Source organism: Condylura cristata, unplaced genomic scaffold (genome assembly GCF_000260355.1).
Source record: "Condylura cristata isolate star-nosed mole 26May11 unplaced genomic scaffold, ConCri1.0 scaffold00013, whole genome shotgun sequence".
Classification (NCBI taxonomy): Eukaryota; Metazoa; Chordata; class Mammalia; order Eulipotyphla; family Talpidae; genus Condylura; species Condylura cristata.
The window spans coordinates 21,079,186-21,089,565 of NW_004567114.1; the positions used below are offsets into that span (position 1 = coordinate 21,079,186).

The following is a 10,380-nucleotide window of genomic DNA, read 5'->3' on the forward strand; positions in this document are numbered from 1 at the left end:
GAAACTCGAACAACTGAATTTTCAAGGTTTCCTCCCCCCCCCCCCCCGCCTACCATGCATGTGACTCACAAGGAAACTGCAGCTCAGTGAGGTCAAGATCACACAGCTTGGGAAAGACAGAAAACCCCCAGAGACGCAGACCCTGCAACGTCCATGGCAAGGTGGAGTGAGCCCTTTCTTGTAAAAGATATCAATGCATCCAATATTTATTAAGAATCTACCCTGTGATGGTCTCTGCCCAAATCCTGGGGCTACAGGAGGGAAGGAAGCAGAACACCCTCCTCATGGGAGTCCAGTCTGGTAGGAGAGGCGGACAGCAAAGCCAAGGCCTTTGTCTAGTACAACACGAGGTGCCTGTGGCCAGGCTGAGCCACATCACACCTCCGGTGGCTCAGTCTCTCACCTTTGTCTGAGGTGACAGGTGCACCTACACCCCGAGGCCTGCAAATAACCAGGGGCTGGGGGGGCCGGGGAGAGGGCGGGGGTGGGGCACAGGGCCCAAGGTGACAGGGCCCTGCCGACAGGCACCTGCACTCACGCCCTGCTGTCTCCCCAGCTGTGTGCCAGCCGCCCTGCCAGAACAGGGGCTCCTGCAGCCGGCCCCAGCTCTGCGTGTGCCGCTCGGGCTTCCGTGGAGCCCGCTGTGAGGAGGTCATTCCTGAGGAGGAATTTGACCCCCAGAACTCCAGACCAGCACCCCGACACTCAGCCGAGGGCCCACCCAACCTGCACAGGACCAGCACAGCCAGGGAGAGAGGTGGGGCCAGAACACAGCCGCTGGCACCACAGAGGCCCAGGTAAGTCCCCCTCTGCAGTGGGCCCTTGTGTCCAAGACCCCGTGTTGGGGGGGGTGGGAGGAGTAGGGGGCTTTTCCCTTCGAAGCAGATGGTAAAGACCTGGGCAGAGTTCTTCCTGCCTTTCCCTTGCCTCTGCCCCTGGCCCTGCCACTGGTATGAGCAGGAGATCAGGTACGGGGCTGGTGCAGGCCCTGCGGACTTGGGTGGACAGGGGAGGTGGGAGCTGATGACTTTCCCCTACAGGTCCTCAGAGAAAGCCAGGAGGGTGTATCCCGGGTGTTGCCACATCCGAGGTGGGTAGTCCGAGGCAGGGTACTTACCCCTCTGATTCCTCCTCAGTAAGGTGGGGAATGTGATGCGTCCCTATGGTCAGGACTGGGTTAGTGAATAGAAGAAAGCACTGAGAACATGCCTGGCGCCTGGCGGGCTCCTCTCTCTCTGCACAAGGTCTCTGTGTTGCAAGAAGGACCCCTGCCAGGAAAGCCCCTCTGTCCACGCTCTATCCAGTGGGAACCTTCCCCCCTGGAGGGAAGAGAAAGAGCAGAAGGCGAAAGGGAACAGAATAATAAGTGGGCAAGCGGCGGGTTCACTGGCAGGATTCCTGGCCTGCTTGTTTGACAACCTGGCCAGACTTTTTCCAGCTCAGGACAGGAAGTCTGAACTTTGTAAATGGGTGCATTTCTAGGGGACTGTTTTTCTTTTGGTTTTTCAGGTTAGTTTTTCCATTTGCTCCCTATTTAGAAAATTCTTTCTGAAATGTAATTTTGTCATGCTGAACTAAGGGGAAAAAGGATTTACTCTCCCAGAGGCCAGAAAGAACCAGGGAGAGGAGACTGGCCTTGAGGTCCGATCTCTCTAAAAAGTTCAGGACAGAGATGAAAAAACTAGCACTTGTCGAGCAATTATGCCATTGGGCATGGGATGAGATGTGTGCCAGGCAGACCAGGCTCTTGATAGAGGACTTTTCCAGGGCCTGACCACCCAGGCATCTGGGTTCCAAGGATGGCCAGGAGCAGAAAGATTGGAGAGATGAATTCAGGGCAAGGCTTAGGGAACTCCAAGTTCAAAGCCAGAAGAGCCAAACCCTGAAGCCAAGGCCCATGCGTGCTGGGCAGAGAGAGGGGCAGTTACACAGCCAGGTGGACAATGCAGGGGACAGGGAGGATGGCTGTGAGCAGGTGGGCGGGGCCCAAGCCCAGCTGTGGGCTCCACATAGGTGGACCTGGTGCAAAGACACCTGCAAGAGCCTTGGATGTGCCGGCTGCAAGCCCGCCAGGGCAGACTAGAAGCAGATTCCTTCCAGCCAGACTTTCCCCCGCAAAGTTCTCGTAGGATTTAGTCTCTTTACAATGCACAGATCCTGTGTGCATGCGAGTGTGATGTGTGTGTGCTTGCATGTGTGCTCAAGGACATTGCCGCGGGTGTTAGGAGTGGTTGCTTGGCAGGTCACTCTGCTCCTGTATCCTTGAGCCAGAGTTATTTGACCTGTCCTGTTCCATCTCCCCAGCTCCCGTTTTTCAAGACCCAGCTCCATTTCCCCCCAGTCTCCTCTGATCACTTCCCGCGGGCTATCTGAAGCCCTGCGGTCTATGACCTTTGCCTGCAGTTAGACTGTGACCCTGGAAGGCAGAAACTCCATCTCGCGCTCTGCATGTCCCCACGCTCCTGCCCACCGCCTCGGCTCACAGAGAGTCCACCTTTGCTCTCTGTCACTCCAGCCACATTGAAGCTAGTCTGTCCAAGGGCCCTCATGGCATTGACCCTCAACCTGTACCTGGAGCAAGGACTGCTCAGATTGGGAGGAGGTGAGGCTCTCGCCTCCCCAATGCGCTTCCACATGTCACTCTGCATTGGGCTGGCTGAGCACAGGGAGGCCACCTGCTTGTTCATGAATATGTCCCTGGTACCGAATAGTGCACCTGGCTCATTGCAGGGGCTCGAGCAACATGAGTGGCATGACTAGATGAATGAGGCTGCAGGCTGGGAAGGGGAGGACGCTTGCAGAGAAGGAAGACACACCAGGGGCAAGAGGGCCCAGGGTCAGTGAGGTCTGCAGCCCATGGCAGGGCCGTGCTCTATCAGCATCACTGGCTCCCTGGTCAGGGGCTACTGTGATATTTTTAATGAGCTGCAGTTTCCAGGCCATCCCAGTCTCTCTGCCCTGGAGCCTCAATGTCATGAAATCTGGGAAAGTCCGAGTGTCCGTGCGGTCGGCCCAGCTGTGTTTTGCTTTGGGAGGCCAAGTCCCACTTGCCCGCTGGTGTCAGACATTTCCTGTGAGCTTGGCCAGGTTTCCCAAGCTGCTGTTGGCCTCTCTCCTGATAGCAGCTTGGACAGACCTTGAGTGTCCAGATAGAAGGAGTGACATGAACGCAGGGGCATTCCAGGAGCAGGAGGGGGTACAGAATATCTCGTGAAGGGAGACCCTGCAGGGGTTGGTCATGGTCGGAGGCCCCTTTAGGAGAGCACTAGACAGCAGCCAGGAGACTTGTGTCCCAGAAGGAAGGCAAGAAAGAGGCTGAAGAGCCTCGGTCAGGGGCAGTACCTCTGGAGAGAGCCAGGCCTCGATAGGGGCTGCTCAGCTGCGGCCAGGCTGGCTGACTCTAGGCCCCAGCTCCCCGTCCCTTCCCTAAAGTCCAGCAGAGCCTGCCCCTCTTGAAGCGCAAGGCCATCCAGGGTGCGGGGGATGGACCTCCAGAGACTGGGGCCAGGGTGGTTATGAGACCCTGGGGTGAGCAGATCTTGGAAAACACTGCTTTCCAGCAGGGCTTCTCAAATTGCAGTGGGTATGCAAATCACCTGAGCAGATTTAGGGTGTCTCTCACCTGGCCTCAGGTGAGGCCACTCCTGCTGTACCGTAAGCTACATCTTGAACGATAAGGATCTGGTCTGAGTCTTAGACTCAGGCAATCCAGGGTTCCAGTTCAGGATTTACCACTCGCAGCTGTGTGACAACTGGCAAGTGTCCTGACCTCTCTGAGTCACTTGTCTCCACTTGCTTGGATTGCAGAGAGACTTAAATCAGAGCATGTGAGGAGAACACTTGAGTTTGGTGCCTGTTCTGAGTTGGTGCTCAAGACCCATTAGCCATCAGTGGGTTGGCTCTCATTCCATGGAGCCTTGGGTGGACAGGAGACTGTGGCAAGGAGCCACAGACAGAGCCCAGGATTCACGCATGAGTGTTTGTATCTGTGTGTGCAGATTCTCTCTGGGGAGGAGTCAGAGCCCAGTCCGAGCCTCAGGGGCGGCATGAATAACAGGTCCAGTAGTGCCACCACAGTGGCTGTGGCTGGCTTATTTACTCTGCCAGGACCATCCTCACCCACTCCACAGGAGGGAGAGGAAAGGTCACAGCATTTCTTAGAATGGGAGGGATCTCCACTGAGCTTGCTCCTTAGTCTGACCTGAGGACCAAGAGGCTGGACTTCCTAAGATGGGGGACACCCTAAACTGCAGTGGTCAGTACCTGGGCAAGGAGGGACCTGGAGGACAGGTAAGGCAAGCAGGGCTGGCAGGAAGGTGTCTGGAAGGCTGGGGGCCCCGTCGTGGTGGTGAACCCTCTCCTGGATCGCTTCCTCTCTGCTGTATTTATCCACTATCTTCATTTTCTATGGCTGTGATAAAAAATTCATCACAGATTTCACAGCTTAAAACCATACACATGTATTATCCTACTGTTCTTTGATCAAACCTCCCATGTGGGTCTCGTCAGGCTAAAGTCAAGGTGTGCTGGGCTGAGGTCCTGGAGGCTCTGGGGAGATTGTGAATCTCTCCTCTCTGGCTGAATCTCTCTCACTGACTCATCTGTCTTCTTACACTTTTAGGAGCCTCTGTGTTAACACTCCATACACCCTTATCATCCATGACAGATTTCCTATTTTAAAGTCAGTTGATTAGCAATCACAATTTCCTTTTGCCATTTAATGTTACATATTCAAAGGCATGACAACAGGAGACAAAGATCATGGGGAACAACCACACACACCCACAGCTCATTCTGCTGTGAGAGTGCCCCCCCGCAAAAAAAAACCTTCTGACATCTCTGATGTCCTGGCCTCTAAGCCTTTCTGACATCTCTGATATCACTTCTCATCTTCTGCTCCCCTCACCCACTCTGCTTCTGCCACACCAGTCAGCTGACCTGTCCTCAAATGTGCTAGAGATTCTCTACCCCAGGGCCTTTGCACTTGCTGTCTCTGACTGCCTCGAACACTGTATTAGATTTTTTTTTTTTTAAAGATTTATTCATTTGTGCATACAGAACTGGGGTACAGGCCAGAGGCTCAGGGGGCGGTGAGAGGCTTCACCAGAGACAGAGTGGGGAGCAGAACCGGCAGATCGACGAAGTACACTGCTGAGGGGAGCAGCGGGTGGGTCAGGAGAGGTCTGCCACACCATGTGGTCACCTCCGGGGCAGGGGCAGGCGGGAATCGAACTCATGCGGAAGTGGCTTTAGCTTCTCAGTGCTGTGCTTTAACCCGCTGCGCCACCAGGGAGGGCCTGTATTAGATTTTTAGTGTTATTATAGCAAGTGATCACAAAAATGAATGACTCAAAACTGGAGAAATTTATTCTCTCATAGTTCAGGAGGCAAGAAGTCCAAAATCAAGCTGCTGGGGAGGCCCGTCTCTTCTGGAAGCTCTGAGGATCGGTTCCATTTCTCTCTCCCAGCCTCTGGTGGTAGCTGCGATCTTTGGCCCCTTGATCGTGTTGAGCTGCCTCACCGTAACCTCTGCCTCTGCTCCCTGCACAAGAATATACCAATCACTGCATTTAGTGTCACCCTAATTCAATGCAAACTCATCTAAACTACTCATATCTGTAGAGACCCTGCTACTCTATTTCCCGATAAGGTCACATCCGTAGGTCCGGGGGAGGTTAGGATATCAGTTACCTTTTTGGGGGGAACATCATTGAGTCCGCATCCACACCTTTCCTAAGCCCTCATGTGGTTTTCCTCCTGCCCGGTTCAGGCCTCCCCTGCTCAGTGCGGCCCCCGTGTTCACCCAGTTTAAAACTACACCCCGCCAAACATTCCCATGCCCTGCCCAGTTATTTTTCTCCGCAGCAGCAATGCCTTCCATATTTTACTTATTTCCATGATTTATTATTGTTCTTCTTACCCCAGTAAAATGTCAGGTCCAGGAAGCAGGGGTTTGGTCTGTTTGATTTGCTGACATAGCTCCAGCACCTGGAACACCACTGGCCCAGGGGAGCCCTGAGAGAACATGTGCTGAGGGAAAGGGCTAGGCTCTTTGCTCCAGTGATCCTGTTTATGTCTCTTGACTCACGGCCGTGGGCTCCCGAGGTCCCCGTCATCTCACTTGCAAGCAACTCAGCGAGGGGAGCTCAGTTATCCCCACAGCCTCCACCGGTCCTTGGCCTGATCCTGTTCCCAGTAGCCCCTCTGGGCCTTCTTTATGGGAGAGGATGGAGGGGGCCCTAGCATTGCTCCTGCCAGAGGTCCAGTCTGGGAGGGTTGTTGGGGCCCCTGGGCGGGCAGCTGTGTGTGGGTGGCCGGAGAACTCACTGCCTCAGAGCCAGCCTGGCTTTGTTCAGCCGCCGCCGCCGTCTCTGCAGAGCACTCCGGGTACTTCCTGACATGTGACCTTTACCCTGCTGTTCTGAGTGAGCCCACGGGCTTCTCATAGAATGCTACTCCCCTCACCCCCAGGTTCTGCCCATGCGTCTGGTGGGGCTGTGAAGACTGTCCCCCAGGAGTGGTCTCTGGGGGGGCAAAACCAACCAAGGGAAAAGGGGGAAATTGCATCCTTCCTGGGAGCAAAGATAGCAAGGTGGACAAGTAATCTTCCCAGGAGATTGGCAACCCAGAATCAGAAACAAGGTGCCCCAGGGAGAGGGTTGCTGGGAACAGAAGGGGAGAGGCGGGTGGGGGGGTGCAAGGAGACATCCAGATGTGTATGGGGGAGCACTGGGCTTTGAAGTCAGGCAGCATTCCAGCCCTGCTGCCCTCACAAGCTAGCGTTGCAAGTCATTCCACCTCACTGAGACTCAGTTTCTTTGACTCTGAAGTGGAAAAACTAAAGCGCATCTCGCGAGGCGGTTGAGAGAGGTCACTGAAATGGTGCTTGTAGAGTGGCTAGCGGGATGTGTGGCACTTAGCAGGTTGAATAAATACAAAATCTCTTATCCCACCTTTCCCATACTTATGTCCCCACACCTATGACAAACCAGTGTAAGACAAGCCATTTGCCAGGAGGGGTCCCCTCCAGCCCACTGTCTTGCCTTATAGATGGGGAAACTGAGGCATGACAAAGGTTGACAGCTGGCAGTGGACAGTGGGCCCACTGGCATCCAGGAGATCCTGGCTCAGGCCAGTCTGAAGGATCTCTGGGGCCCTTTGAGCCTGGCCCTGCCCCAGCCACCGCCCTCAGCTCCTGTCCTTCTCTCTGGGCTTTAACAGGCCATGTACCCTCTGCTTGCTCCTCTGGGCAAGGAGGTCCCTGATTTGTCCGCTCTCCTCATTCAAGTCCCTCAAGACCATTGAGTCAATGTGTCTGAAATACCATTAGAAGCTAGCTCATGCTAGGAGATCTCGGGAAAGTCCCTTGCCCTCCCTGGGCTTCAGTTTCCACATTTTTAGATCCGAGGGATAGAATAAACCTTCTCCAGAATCAACAGTTAATGACTGCAGCCTCTGGCCCCCAGCTTGGTCATTTTCTGTCCTGGGTGGGAGCATGTATGTTTCCACCCCCCGCCCCCAGTCCTTTTCCAAGCTTGAAACAAAGACCCGTGATGCCTTAGCTGGCCCTGACAGTCTGGCTCAAGTCCCTGGTGTGACTGTGGTACAGTGCAAGCAGCCTGCATCTGCCTGCTGGGTCACCTTCCCCAGGCTCACGCAGGGGTGCTGCCCTGCTGGATTGACTCAACCCCACAATCCTGACTGACTCAAGCTTTTGGGACCTCCAGGGGTTGAGTGCCTCTTTCCTTCCTGCCTGCCTGCCTTTTCTTTTTTCCTGTTTTAGCCTAAACTTTTTCTAATTTGTTTTTCAGCCCTAGCTTGTCTCCGTGGGTTTTTCTGGAATTCCCCAATTTTATGACCTTGAATACACTAGTTGAAAAAGACTGAAAATCAGGACACCCAAATTTGTTTCCAAGTTGGGCCCAGCCTTCGACTGTGAGCTTGACTTCACTGAGCCTTAATGCTCCTGTCTGTGGAATAGGAAGAACAGTCCTTTCCTCACTGGAATGTTGTAATGATTAACTAAGTGTGGGTGAATGATTGGGGAGTGTAATGCAATGTGCCTTGCAGGTGCTTGTTGTTATTTAGTGACAGTGGACTGGGGTCTTGGCTTGTGCCTGTATGTGTAAGTGGGTTATTTGTGGGACAAGTTCCTCATTATGACGCTCCCAGATGCCTTTTTAAAGGTTTTAACTTATGGTTAGCCTTAGCCACTGAACACAGCACAGAGGATGTACTTCACATCTTGGTCTCCGGGGCTGGCCCCAGTTGTATGTGCGGCTGCACGTGGTAACCCTAGACCTGGCTCCTTGCCTGAGGGAAGTGTGAGTCCTTCATCTGCTTCATTTTCTATTTCCATTGTGGTTTTTATATTCCACTTTCTAGTGTGACATGACATCATCTACTTATTTATTATGTGTATTGTTTGTTGTCTAATTTCCCCAGCTACGATGTGAGCTTGTCAAGGGCAAGGATCTTTATTTTGCTTGCTGACATATCCTAAGCTCCTGCAACAGTGCCCGGTATACAGTTAGCACTCAATAACTGAATCTCTACTGAATGAACACCCCCATTGCAATGCACCACCTATGGCTGAACTGACACTCAGCCCTTCCCCCAGCATGACCTTCACCAGGACCCTCCCAACAGGGGGGTATCTGCCCAAACTCTGCCCTGTGGCCTTGAGGGTGTGAGCCAGATGGCTTCTCTCCTGAGGGTGACAGGAGCACAGTCAGGGTGGCTTAGCAGAACCCTAGGAGTGTCAGGAGTCTCCTGGGTTGCAGCAGTTGGAGTGGGTCTTCTCCCAGTTTCTGCCATATATTGGGCCTTAGAAGGGTCCCCATAAGTCCTTTTCCTGGGGTAGTAAGTTTGGGAGAGGGAGGATTCAGAGGAAAGTAGTTAGAGAGAGAGATGCTCCCTTGTGATCTCTTCCCAAAACAAATGGGAAGGGTTTTATTCTCCCAAATCTGAAATCACAGAAGCCTTGCTGCTTCTCTTTGAGGAGTATAGAAGAGATCTGTGTCTCAGCTGAGAGCTTCTTTCCTGCCATACCTGCCTCTCCCTTCTGCTTTCAGGGGTTCTTGTAGTGTAGATGGGGCCCATTAAATTTTGTGCAGAGTCCCTCAGGACTTCACCTCTGCCAACCCAAACCCTATCCCTGTCCTCAGAGGCTGGTGGGTCTGGGGCCTCTGTTCCCATTGGGGCGAGGAGGAGATGGTGCTTTCCATAACCTGCTAGACCAGGAGATGCCTGCCACCTTATGGTCTCTGGGACAGGTATGCCAAAATTGTGCAGTGCACACGCTGTGCAGCTGTCTGTGATGACCCTGTCCTGACTTCTTGCCAAGATGATGGTGTCTCCCATTTTCCTCACAAATCATGTTACTTGAAGGCAGTCTTGTGCAGCTGAATTCTGCTGCTAAGGTCCCTTCTAGGTTTCTCTGAAATGAGGTGGAGCTCTGTGGCCTCATAGAACATTAATATGCACTCCAACACACACACACATAATTTACCTGACACCCACAGAGCTCAGGGTCTGTGGGTGAATAACCTCAGGGTTATTCATACCTCTGCTGCTTCCCATAGGGCAAAAGGGCGGATTCAAGGGGTCACAGTCGCTTCCTGAACACTTCCTCCTCCTCCCTTCCTCCCTGTCCTATTTAAACCTGAAGGGGGCCACCTGATCTGGGGTGGCCAGAGGCAGCTCTTGAATTTCTGGTAAAGACCCTTTCCCAGGGTTCTCCCAGGGGTTAGCAGAACCCCTCCCTCACTTGGGTTCTAGAGACTTCCTCCCAGCAGCTGACCCTCTGCAAATCTCTGGGATGTCAGCTGTCCCCTCCTTGCTGTGGGTGGCCCACGGCAAAGTGATGGGAGAGCTGTGGATCTCCTTCCTCTCCCCAGTCTCCTTTGTCATGACCACCATCAGATGGCTGTGTCCTGCTAGGTCTAGGTCTAGGCATGGTGCCTGCTTCTCGACCCTCGTCTCTCCTGTCCTTTGGGGTGCTGGTCACCTGCTCAGAGACAGGTGGGAAGTGGTTATGCACAAACATTGTTGGCCGAGGGCGCCGAGTCATCTAGCAGGAGATAAATGGAGTGGTGGGGGGGGGGCTGCACCTGCCACTGCAGTGGGGGCCAGCACCTGGGTATAGGGTGTGGGGTCTCCCCAGTGCTCCCCAGCACAGACCCCAGCCTGATCTGAATGCTCCAGGGTTGTGGGTACAGTGGTGTGTTGTGTGCATTAGAATTGGGTAGGACTAGAATTGAAGTTAGGGCAATACCCATGCCACGTAGCAGCGTGGGTCGGGTAAGATTAGAGGTCCGATCTTAGGTGAGGATTCAACCTTAGGTTGTGGTCAGGGTTAGGGCTGCGAGGTTTGCGAAT

At 53.7% G+C, this 10,380-nt stretch overlaps 1 protein-coding gene across 1 annotated transcript in view; it reads left to right on the forward strand.

Annotated features, from left to right (window-relative positions):
- LTBP2 (latent transforming growth factor beta binding protein 2) overlaps positions 1-10,380 on the forward strand; it is a 92,351-nt gene that overhangs the window by 22,433 nt on the left and 59,538 nt on the right. The window contains 1 exon segment of the mRNA XM_012724390.1: positions 557-797. Coding sequence (XP_012579844.1) covers positions 557-797 — 241 coding nt within the window.